Source organism: Protopterus annectens, chromosome 1.part2 (assembly GCF_019279795.1).
Source record: "Protopterus annectens isolate FY-2018-M chromosome 1.part2, PAN1.0, whole genome shotgun sequence".
In the NCBI taxonomy this organism is placed as follows: Eukaryota; Metazoa; Chordata; order Ceratodontiformes; family Protopteridae; genus Protopterus; species Protopterus annectens.
This window is the reverse complement of record NC_056727.1, coordinates 631,004,084-631,017,591: the sequence shown is the minus strand read 5'-3', so window position 1 is coordinate 631,017,591 and position 13,508 is coordinate 631,004,084. Positions and strand designations below refer to the sequence as shown.

Below are 13,508 nucleotides of genomic sequence, written 5' to 3'. Positions count from 1 at the left end.
ACACACACACAGTTTTCTCTCATATGGCCAGCGCAGTGCTCAAGCTAGGAGAATGATGATCTTGCAACTCTGATGCCTTTATTATTAAATTAAAATATGCTCAACCCTTTCTTCTCTGAAATCTACAATGACCACAAAGAATTAACATTTGCATTATTGTCTATATTACTTAAATTTCTACAGAGAAGACTAGTTTATACCCAGGTATTTTCTTCTCTTTTTAATTAAATGTTCATAGGATGAGACATCTAAAATGTGTGCATTAAGCAAACCTAAAATATTTTCTTTTATTGTAAAGAAAACATTTGCAGGAGGAATGAAATCTGAAATGCTTCTTTTAGCTAACCCTAAAACTGTCCATTTTTGTGAGAATATTTGCCAGAAATTAAAGATGTTTGCTGGAAGTAATACTAATAAGAAAAACACCAACAAACTTGAAAACAAAAAATAGCAGCTCAAAGTAGATCCAAAAATAAACAATAGGGGTAATTTGAGATTCATGCAGCCTGATTATAGGCGGTGATTTGGTGGTAATGAGCTAGGTAGATTATAACCAATGTATGCTACAGTTATTATTTGATGATACTTATGTGGAAGCATCTTTAAATGAACTGAATATTTCTTATAAAAATATTGATTATTTTTTACTGGACATGGTAACTCAGGGTCAGATTACTCCAGAAGAATTTGCATTTATGTATGTAGAATTTTCCAGAGTGGCTAATAATTTGGTATACCCAAGATTCATAAGGATCTGAATAATCCACCTTTACTCCCTATTGTCAATGGGGGGGCAGTCAAAGATCTATTATATAGCTAAATTTGTGGCTTGGCAGCTAAAACAATTTGGTTAAGTTGGAATATTTATGTCATGATTCCTGGGATTTTTTATCTAAATGTAATCCGCTAGGGAAGGATATGAACAATTTAGATAATTTTGTGTTTTTAACTGTGGATGTTAACGATTTATATTCCTGCATTCCTCATGAGCTTGGTATTGAGTGATTTACAGAATTTTTTATGGAAGTTATGCCTGTTGGTCAGGATAAAATCAATGTAATGCCCCATTTATTAGAGTTAGTGTACAACAATTTTATATTTTATGATGGCCATTATTTTAAGCAAGTGAAGGGGGTAGCAATGGAATCACACTTAGGCCCTTTGTATGCAAATGTGATTATGGCCATGTGGGAAGTTAAATATTTGTTCAAATCATCTTTTATGTCTTATATAAAAATGTACACTCGTGTTTTAGATGATTTATTTTTTGTACGGAATGGTCCCATTGAAGGTATACCTGATTTTATGGCTTTTCTCAATACATCTACTGAATTTTTGCAATTCACATATCAGGTTGATGAAAATAGTATATCACATTTGGATGTTTTATTAACACAGAATAGATTAAAGGGTTGTTTAAAGGCTACTATATATATATATATATATATATATATATATATATATATATATATATATATATATATATATATATATATAAAAAGACTTATTCGAACAAATCCTTACATTTTAGTAGTAATCAACCTTATCAAGTTAAGAGTGGGGTGATAAAAGAACAAATTATGCGAGCTGCAAGAATGATTACTTTAATGGACGGTTTTATTAATGAATGCAAATTTATAGGTCAAATGTTTATTAATGGGGACTACCCAAAAGAATTGGTGGAGTCTATAACCCTTGCGGTGATTAATAAGAGAAAAGTGGGAATTTTTTCTCCCCTCTTGAATGCCCATGGTCCTGTTGATATTAATTTGAATACGGGGGAGACAAGGGTACTGCAAGTTAACATCTTGGTGAATGGGAATTGTGAAGATAATGTTGATGCTCCCCCCATAATGAATGTCCAAAATAGGAATTTGGCCTTTGTTACCACCTTTACTAGTGATAGTGAAACATCATAGGAAACATTAAGGAAAAACTGATTTTTTATTTTAAGTGATGGGGAGGTTAGTAGAATTTTGGGCACCACCCCTAAAGTAGCATACAAAGGGGATAGAAGTTTAAAGGATTGGTGTGACACTTTGGTAATTAATAAAAGAAAAGAATAAAGGGATGATGAGGAAGTGTGGGTCATGTAATTACTGTAATATTTTTGAAGGGGAAGAAATTCATTTAGGCGATAAAATTACTACTATTCATGGTTACTATAATTGTGGGTCTAAGGGGGTTCTGTACGCTGCTAAATGTCTGAACTGTTCTGCCTATTCGATAGGCAAAACAGAACAAAATTAAAACAAAGTATTTATGAGCACTTATATGAAATATCTAAGTGTAAACCAATCAATGCCCTGTACAGACATTTACAACAGTTTGGTGACCATTCTTTTGCCTTTATGGTCTTAAAACAAATCAAAATGTGTCCCGGGGGGGGGCCCATGGAAGGTTATTTTAGAAAATAAAAAATATTGCTGGCAAATTTTTTGAATGATTCTGTTTTACCGGGTTTAATTGAGACCATTTCTGTTTCCAGTGCGTTAAAAATGAAGTTTTTTTAATAGGTGAATGATATGTAACTACATTGTATTATTTTCTAGGGGGATTTTAGTTTTAATTAATTAATTAATTAATTAATTAATTAATTAATTAATTAATTAATTGTATAATTATTTAATTATTCAATTATATGGAGTGTATAAAATGGGTTAATGAATTTTTGGAGATTGTCTGAAGAAGGCTGGTGTTACCGGTCGAAAGTGCTTACCATACTATTAAACTGTTTTAGATCTACTTTGAGCTGGTGTTTTTTTGTTTGCTGGAAGTAAACTTAAAATGTTCTCTCCTACTGTAAAGACTGAATTCAGAGATACACAGTTATAAAAGACTTTGAAATGAAATGCTTAGGCTGAAGTCAGAGATAACAAACAGCAGGTTTAGCTCGGCACAAGTCACTAGATGGGTTAAAGTCAGTCTGACTCACATTTTAATTTGCTGATCAGCAAAGATCTAAGTTTCTGTTACTGTCAGTCTCATATAAGCATTATTTTCAGTATTAATATCTTTAGATCATTTGTGCACAAAATCATTCTATTTTTCTCAGCCTAGCTTTATGACTAGAAGGAAAGGAAAAAAAGGGAGAAATTCACAGCATCCATTGTACATGACAGTCATCTGTTCAGTATTTCTTTATATTAACCCTAACATTGTACTGATGTACACGTGTGAGGTGCATAACTAAGTCGTGCTGCAATGATTATTCCTTTGATTTATGTCACTGTATTAAACACCAGCAGTTTACCAAGTATTTCAGTCATGCTGAAACAGTTACCTGCACAATGTCCTAGTAAAATCTGGGGAACTCCCCTCAGTATTTCCAACAGGAAATAATAACGTTTTAGTTGGGAATGGTTTAATAGTAAATCTGCATAAACTGGGAGATGCATTTTATAAATTATGTAAATGTTCAAACACCAGCAGCACTAATGAAAAACCTCTGTCAGCTTTTATTTCATTGTGTAAAACCACCATGCAGTCTGGTATGCAAGTTATGTAAAATCACATCAATTTTATTTCTAAGATATATCTGTAGTATAAACTTTTATACAGTTTGCTGTGCATCTTGCTATATTTCAGCTGGTATTTCCTTAAGGAGTGATTTGTATATATCACATGGACCTCCACTACAGGAAGCTTGCAGTTTAATACAGTGAAGACTCTGTCGTAGCTGGGTCCTTATTGTAGTTTTTACTGAACAGTTTGTTTGTGTGACCTTTTTATACTTTACTTGGGATGCTATTTGGGATATTTTACAGTCACCCTAATGTTTTTATACATCAAGCTAAGTTTTAAGCTCTATGTTTCCATATCATAGCAAGAAATGTACTTATCTTGTTTTGATAAATTCAGAAAAAGGCAAAACATGGCATATTTACAACTTGTGTTTTTTTATGTTTATTAGCCTAAATGCAGTAGTAAAGGTTTAGAAACTAAAACTTCATGGATAGTCAGAAACCATGAGTCTGAAACACTTGTATTTCATTAAGTGGGTGATTTCTTATTTCATTTCATAGGCAGTGGCAGACTAAACAGTCAGAATTATTTCAAGATGCCAGACCCCATGTGGTCAGAGACAGAAACTACGTATACAAATATCTAAAAAGCTCTAAATAGTCCCAGGGTGGTGTTAAAATATAGGAAACACCAAACCATGATGAAATAAACATGTTTTTTGAGTCTGTGGGTATGGTTGTCCTTTAAGGGTTTTATACAGGAAAGACTAGCTTTACTGGGTCTTCTACTTTTTACAAAATGTTTTGTCTGCATGAACATCTCCTCCCATCCTTTACTACCTCTGTCTGTCACCTGATAGAGTGAACAGCCTCTGCTTTCCGTTCTGCCTGTGTACTAATTCACTGGGCAGGGTTTCCCTCCATTCCCCCCATAGATCCTGCCTATACCTAAATTCAGTGAGTACCCACACCCCTGAATGGGTTATGCCAGCATGTTATCACAGTGGGTCACTTCTCAATTCCTTTCTCCACACAAATGCAATAGGTCAGGCCCATTTTTCTCCTCATGGTGTCCAAATGTAACTTAATACACTGGCCAGTTTCTCACTCTTGTTCATCTTTGTTTTCTTTCTACATTGAATTGGTTTTACAGCATAACTGCAGATGGTACTTCTAATCATGGATTAAAATAATGGAATTATACTGTTACTGTATGTGTCCTGCTATACATACATACATACGTTATATATTTTGCTGTATTGCTGATATACAACTAATTGTCTGCAATTTATCTATTTTATTAACAAGGTTAGTACCACTATATCAAAAGCTCCATTAAAAAGGATGCCTGGGGACAAAACCCCCACAAACAAACCCACTGACAGTAAATTGGAATAAGCAGTTAATCAAGGCAACATATATCCCTGATGAATGTAGGAAGACACAGAAGCACCCAGAGAAAACCTGCAAAGATAAGGGCAGAACATATGCACTCCTACCAGGTGGCATCTAGAGAGCAGGGCTGAAACCTGTACCAGGCAGATGATAAACAGTGTCATCAATCACTGTGTCATCACGCTAGCCACGAATGGTGTACTTAATAACATCTAGTGCTTCACACTTATAACCTGCCTCTGCTCCAGGTCTCAGATGCAAAAATGGATGCCTCTAGCAAATTGAGTGTGATGGCCTTGACATAAAATTCACTATGGCACGTGACACCTCCGTAGCATTTCCCTGCAGATCATTATCAACATCTCACTCTCTTCAAGAACTTTGCAACAATCGTATGACCTAAAACCAAACAACATAAAAATATCCAATCTTCACAATTCTTAGAAGACACAACAGTTACACTTACAATACAATAAAAACTCATTTAAGAAAGGTTTTAATATGCAAACCTTCACAGACATGAGTACATGTAGATTTAGGTTATATGATTGTTGCATATACATTTAAATGTTTTACGTGAGAAAGGTTTTATTTGTCTGAGGAAATCCTATATTATTTGGTGGACAAAAGCACTGTTTAATAAAGCAGTTTAAAATTTTAGAATATATAACCTACTTGCATGTTCAGTAGACTGTGTCTGTTAGTGTGATGTCTTTCGCTCTACCTATACACACATACACATACATTTATCTACAGTATATGTATACAAACATAGATATACCTTTATGTATGTGTGTGTAAATAGCTCCCATTAATTTGGTCAGTCTTCCCTAAGATCGACCTGCTTATGGTATACTTACTTTGGTTAACAATGTCTATGGCTGACAGTTGTATGGTAAAAGATGATCCCTAGGAAGGGTAATATGCCCCTTCCTCAGGGATCATGCAACCTTGGAGCTAGTGGATCTAATTAGTAGGATAAAGGAGTAGCCTCAGAGCATGTGCAGTAGCACATTGATATAAGTGTGAACTTGTGTTTCTGTGGATCAACTATTTGTAGAAGAGCCATGTATATTTAATTTTATTTCTAAGTGTGTGTGTGTGTGTGTGTGTGTGTGTGTGTGTGTGTGTGTGTGTGTGTGTGTGTGTGTGTGTGTGTGTGTGTGTGTGTATGTATGTATGTGTATATACACACACACACACACACACACACACACACACACACACACACACACACACACACACACTTATCAGCTACAACTCCAACACTCAAACGTTGTAATAAATACAGTTTATTAACCAAAAAGAGAAGCAAATCAGTTTCACTACAAACTAGCAGCTTCCATAGTACAGAAGCAAATAAATCTATCAAACAGGCAATCAAGACTTTGCATTCCTTAAAAAAGTATGATCAATTTATCCATTAAAAAACTCATGTCACATGAAAAATATATATAAACCTAAGCAGAGCACATTATAGTTGTCAGTTTATACTGGAATTAAATAATGTGCCTGTCGTGTTTTTATAATTCACATTTTTCTGTTTTGCCCCAAATGGACTATAATATTTTTTTTTACTTATAGTGGGGTTACAAACTATTATGTCAGTAGCAATAAATGTAAATATGGTACTGACTGAGATAAGGTGTTGTTCTATACAGCACTAGGCCTTTTTTTATACTGAATGTCAGCCATTAATTCTTTCTTTAAATAAGTCCCTCATAAAAAGCACAACAAAAATAAATAGTTAAATAAATCATATTCTGGTGATGCATGTCATTAATGATGTGATATGAAATAAATTATAGGAGTTCTTATTAGAGGAAGAATTGGTTTCAAGAACAAACAGCAGTTCCTACACAAACCTCCCACTACATCACTCATATGTGCCTTAGATTTTCTCAGATTACCCATCTGTTTTGTGGTAATTAAAAAACAGCACCAAACACTTATTCCTACAGTAACTGAACTTACATTCTGTATGTAAGAGTATATTAAGTATATGGCTGCTGAGCAAACTAAATCCAACTAGAAGGACTTTCAGCCTAGTGATGAGCCAAGTACAACAAAATCAAGTCAAAAACAAAACATGGCTCAGTGCACTACGGCAGATAATGAATGTTTAATACGAAACAACAAACGCATTTTCACATATAGCTTCTTTCAGGTAATAAAATGTGCAGTTGCGGTATGTCATGGATGAGTTTTGCACAGATTTTACAGATAAAGGAATGCCCACAATGATGTGCAGGAAGTAAGATATGGTTATGCTAGAACATGACGAGACAGCTAAACCATGTTTTAGTACTTGCTCATCTTTTAATTTTCGTTATGGTCGATATAATGATAACGGTACTCTGTGATTTATTTCTGCATATTGTAGGGATTACGATCAAATACCTAATATGATAAAAAGGAATTGGAATATACTAACAACTGATCCATATATTTCACATGTATTTGGGCATGCAACTAAGTTTTCATAGAGAAACAACAGTAATTAAAGAGGAAGTTACAACAGGATGTATGTTAATATGAAATCTAATAAGAATTAGGAGCATTTCATTGTAAAACTTGCTTCATTTGCACTTACATAAATGAAAGTAACAGATATTTGCACAATAAAAATGACTTGTGCTATGACTTTATGCTGATTGTTCCAGTAAACATCCAATTTATTTAGCTGAGTACAATACACGATGTTCAAAGAATGTATTTATGAACATGCTTCTGATATATAAAAACATAAGAGCTCCAATACTCTGGCTAAATATGTTATTGAGAAAGGTGATTTAAATTTCAAGCCTTAGAGTTAGTACAACCGAGTATTAAGGGCGAGGACTTGAATCATACAGAAGTTATAGAACTCAAATGGATTTTAGAATTGAAGTCATATATTTACCCACGGTTAAATGATAATGTGACATTAAAATCTGTTTTAAAGGAAAGAGGATTAAAGCATTAATTATTGTATCTAATGTTTGTATTAAGAATTAAGTGTATGTGATGTCACTCACATGTGACATTTAAGGCGTTATAAAAGGTTTTGTCTTTAATGCATTATATTACCTGAAGAAGCTATAAGTAAAACGCATTTATTATTTCATAATTAACTTACATTATCTACTGTGTATAAATCAGTGTAATAAATTATGTGAAAAAATAAATTAAGTTTTATCCATAGAACAGATGCATTTCATATTTCATCCACACAAATTAGGCTTTGTATATATTTCTACACCAAAATGGGGGGGGGGGGGCATGATAACTGGAAGCTGAAAGAAAATAATTTCTATAGAAAGGTTTTCTGTAGACAAAGGTTGCTGTACTACCATCAGTCAAACTTGTCATACTAACATCTAGAAACTTGAAGGTAAACCATTCAGCTTTTGTAGTATTAAAATGCAGACCAAATCTAGTGTGATTAATATATCAGGTGAATTGTACCAAAAGTTTAAATTGAATATACAAAAGCTGCATCAACAATTGAAATATAAGGAATGTCTTTGGATGGTTAATACAGGTGCAGATTTTTTTCCCCAGGCTGTACTGCGGTGGTGGTGCTGCGATAGCATTGTCACCTCACAGTAAGATGTTGTCCTGTTCGATTCTCAGCTAGAGCGTCTTCTGTGTGGAGACATGCGTGAATGGGCGTACCTTCGCTGAAGGTTGTACATCAGGGCCGGCAACTTGGCACGTAAAAAAATCTACTGCCAATCATTAGCGGACCAGAGTTCTGCTGTGGCGACCCCTAACCAGGAAAAGCCAAAAGACACAACAACTCAAATGGCTATTTTCAACCATTTGGATGCAGTAGTATATTTGAAGGTGTGATTATATAACTAACCATTAAGACTACTTAGTCCTAAAAATATTTATTTTCTTATCAGTGCATGCAGAGTTTGATTAAACTATAATGTTCTTTATTTACTGGCATGCATTAATTGTTGTATCCTGGCTAACATCAATAATTGATATGTAAATGGGGATGGGAGTTGGCATAATGGTTAAGGTGTTTACCTCACAAACACAATGTACAGGGCTTGATTCATATCTTTAAAAAGAAAATCGGCTAGACTTAAAATGGCTCACAAGGACAAATAGCCTAGTACTTATCTATAAAGTATGTTGCCAATGATTTTTCTTCTCTAGAAGTAATGGATTTATTCTGAACCTTGTATATGCTATAGTATATTCAAGCAAGTGTTTTTATACAACTAATCACTAGAGGTCAGTAATATATCATCTAAGCTTTTTAAAAACTTTTTTTCTTTCTTTTAGCCTTCATCACTGCTTGCTTATTAGTTTGAGGCAACTATACTATATTGTTCTTTACATGCTAACGTTTATCAGCTGTTATATTATACTCCGTTTGATGTTTATAGATGTGTGGGTTACACAAATATTTCTAGATACATTTATATTTTCTGTTGTTTTGCACATTTTTTTCACTTGGTGTTTTGGGGATTACACAACAGCAAGTTTCATAATATGACTGCTATTTTTTCCATTTAAATGTGAATGCAGGGATCTTTAAATAAATTTACTGAAGGTGCTGGCAGTTGGCTAGCAAAACTAGTTACTTCATTTTGGATTAAATTGAAGTTGAAATTCCTTGCAACCTACTGTGTTTCCTGTGCTGTTTTTTTTTCTGTGAAGTTTGGAGTGTTGTTTACCTTGCACAAGACAGAGACATCCTGCTGCTTGCATCTTGTTTTTTTATAATTGCTACTTTCTCATTAGTAAGGTATCATAAGAATGAAGTTCGCCAATGACAGTTCCTTAGCATAAAAGCAGCAAGCCTATGAATACCAGTTCACTCCAAGGAAGGTTATAGAAATATTCTGCAAGGCAGGCTTTTGAAGATCCCAAATATATTTCCCTGATGGCTGACAACATGCTCTCGAGTAGATGTGAGGTATTTCCAGCCCTGAAAGGTCTGCATTTATATTTAGATCACCAATGAGGTGGAAAAGAAAATCCCGGTAGATGGAGCATATCTGGATTTCAGCAAAGCCACTGATACTATTCTTAACAAAAGACTGGTAGGAAAATTAAAAGATATCGACCGTGTCAAAATGATTAACTGGAGTAGAAATAAGCTGATTGAAAACACAGGGCAGCAATTTATTAGACATGAGGAAAAACGTTAGGTGCTGAGATTAGTCCTGTTTTATATATCTGTAGCAAACGTTAAGCTTAGTTGGGATTGGGAAAGCAAGATCAGCAGCCAAATGCATCCTTCTGTGCCTAAGTGTTCCTGTAAGCTAATACAAGCTCAATTATAATTTGCCTCAAAAGCAACATTTTAATGACTGTTGTGTACATGTCAACTGATGAAGGTAATACCTACATAGGAAAAATGTAGCTCCAGGAACAGCTTTATAAAAATAAAACAAAAATCATGCCATGCAGCCAGTTGTACTGGAATGGCTGTAGTGTTTCATTAGGTTCTGTTTACTTCTGATGTAGACAGATATGCTGCATGCTGACACACAAGGATCTAAAGTCACTGCAGGTGACCTGCTGAAGCTATACAAATGCAGTACATGATACAACATACTGAATACTGTTTTCCCATAACTACTAAGATTTCTACAATACTTAGCTTGTCTTGTGTAGCAATGAATATTGCTCTAAATGTTGCTTTAATCTCACTCTACTGCTGTACCTATACTTGAAATTCCAGCCGCATCTATCAGTGCTTAAATTCAAGAGCACTGCCTCTGATTAAGAACTCTGCAGACCTATCACAACAGTGGATGTTTTAGTCATTCATTACACTGATGGTATATAAAGGCACAGCAAGGTTACAGAACTATATGATCCATTAATAACTGTTGAGTGAAGCTACATGTGGTTCCAGAATGAAAGCAAGGGAACTTACAAGGTATCATTTTACTTCAGGATGCAGCATACCTTGACAAATTGGCAGGATATCCCACAGTCCATCATCCTGACAAACTGAAGCTGTACTGTCCAAATCAGGGTAGCGGATCTGGAAGCCATCGTGGCACTTCACAATTAATTTATCTCCTGGTTTATATGTCTTGTTATAGACTTCAGCATATGCAATATGCGGAACAAGGCAAGCTGCAATTTCATTAAGAAAAAAAAAGATGAATTACCAGAATTACTAATGCCTCCTTATATGTCACATAATAAATCAAAAATCAGAAAGCAAGATACTTCACACATGCCTGAGGTCTATTACTTAAGATGGGAAGTATTTGCTTGTGACTAATCTGTGCAATACTACCAATAAGCATATGCCAGAGCTGCAACTGCACTTATCTGAGCTAATTCTGAGCATAAGAAACATCTAGCATTTATCAGTAAATTGTTATATAACGACTAATCTGTGAAGTCATTATCTAGTATGTCGATTTTTCAGGATGTATAGCAGTGGAAGGGAAGAGTTTAATGGAACAGCAAAAATATATAAAGAGTAATTGCAATAAAATACCTTTAGAGATAAAGCATGTTATTACAGACAGTGCTCTACAGCAGAGCTTAGAGAATATGATACAAAATAAAAAATATGCTAGTAAGCAGAACATGGTATGATGAATAACAACACAAGGTAAGATTAGTATTGATATGATGTTAGGTAACACAGCAACAGCACTCATGTAAATGGGAGTATCTGCCATCAAACAGTACTCACTGTGTGTGTGTGTGTGTGTGTGCGTGTGTGTGTGTGTGTATGTGTGTGATGTGTGTGCATGTTTGCGTGCACGCATGTGTGTGCATGTGTGCTTTTCTAAACAGTCAGTACCTGACCTTCTTTGTAGATGGTTTTCAAACTAAGCATTATACTGTACACAGTAATCCATAATATTGAATTTTTGCCTCACAGAACTTAAGTAATAAGGTCTTCCTACATATGTTTTATGTTTGCCTCTGTTCCACTGACAAATATATTTCTCCCAAACAGACTAGACACTTTTACTGTGTTCTGAAGCTTACTGGTGGTTTTAAGGTCCATATACACTATTACACACAAGCACTTCTGCAGATGAATTAAGGTCCAAGCACACCATATGCGTTACACCTTTCTATACAGTTTCAGCAGCTGTAAAGCTGCATAAAACTTTTCTTTTGGTAAGATCTGTCACCTCAGCGAAAATACACAATTAGTCTACTGCCAAAAAATGATAGCAGTTATCTACGTAGTGATTCACAGAACTAGGTTTTGCTAAGAGATAACTTGTCAAAAGATCCAAACAAAAGTGCATGATACAATAACATGAAAATGAAAATACATCTTCTAATGAGTGCCTAATGATGTGCAAATGATGACAGGAGAAATTAAGTCATAATTCACAGTTGTTAGGAATGAAATGTTGTAGGTACTGCATCTGAGTTTAAAGGCAAATAACTGCCAAAAAAAAAAAAGATTGTAATTCTCCTAACAAAACTCAGGCAGCAGCAGCTTCTTTCCTGATCTAGGACATGCTTACAGCATGCAGCTGTTCCCTGCAGTGTATGATGTAGCTGAACATGCAACGGATGGTATAAGGGTTACCTTACACCAGCCAACAGAGGTACTGGTTCAGGAATGGCTGCGGGTAGACAGAGATATTATATGAGCACTGGCAGACATGTATGGCCTACAAACTGGAACAAGAGTAATGCATGGACGTCTCATATCCACAGATACAAGGTATGTGTAGCACTGATAATATTGACTACAGTAACTGTTCAGAAACAAACTAGGGACTTACTGAATATTTCTAGGATTCTGCCTATAGAACAGCCAGGATATTCCTTAATACACTGCTTCAACATGTAAATTTATTTATTTATTTATTTATTTATTTGACATTTAAATGACCACTTATGTTTTACCAAAACACACCAGGAGAGACAGCCGCCATCTTGCATGACCTCTTTGATTTCTCTCAAATTCCCATGTGATAATTAAGGCCCCAACTCATATCAACAGACAGCATTACAGCAACAGGAAGGGATACTGTCAGGTAGTACGTAATACACAAAGGTTAATAACCAATGTGTTCACACAGCATCCTGCTAATGCCCATGATGGTTAGTTTTGCCCTTTTAAATCGGTATGCAAATGCCTGTAGCATAGTTGAATTCAGTTCAGAAAACAGTTTGAATAAATTGCATTTATTTAAACTGTATTTGCTTTAATATTGCTACACGCTCAAGTGTGCTAGCTTGTACTGCACTTGAATTGTTTTTTAGTGCTGTTTTAGCTGCTTTTCTGTAAAAAAAATAAATAAATTCTAAGCTTGTTTCCTGCCTTTCTGTAACTAGTCTAGTCCAGTTACAGATTTGCTGTATCTAGGAATGTTTGTAAGCTTCTGAGCCCCTCAAGTCTTTCTGTGTTGGAGGGAAGCCTTCTAGCTTATCAGTGGGAGTGGTAAGCACTTGGTAGCCTATCTACCACAGGAGTGGTTTCTGGCCCAGAAATTGTAGTTTATTGGTCATTTGGGCAGCTTTTCCATCTCTTTCAACTTTCTGATTTAAAAGCCTGCATTTGCATTTGTTTCCCACCTTTCCTGTAACTGGTCTAGTCCAGATACAGATTTGCTGTATCCAGGACTGTATGTAAGCTTCTGAGCCCCCCCCCCAAGTCTTTCTGTGGTGGAGAGAAGCCTTCTAGCTTATCAGTGGGAGTGG

At 35.1% G+C, this 13,508-nt stretch overlaps 1 protein-coding gene across 1 annotated transcript in view; it reads right to left on the bottom strand.

Moving 5' to 3' along the window:
* SUSD4 (sushi domain containing 4) overlaps positions 1-13,508 on the bottom strand; it is a 693,417-nt gene that overhangs the window by 601,640 nt on the left and 78,269 nt on the right. The window contains exon 3 of the mRNA XM_044060186.1: positions 10,779-10,952. Coding sequence (XP_043916121.1) covers positions 10,779-10,952 — 174 coding nt within the window. The remainder of the gene's footprint in view (positions 1-10,778; positions 10,953-13,508) is intronic.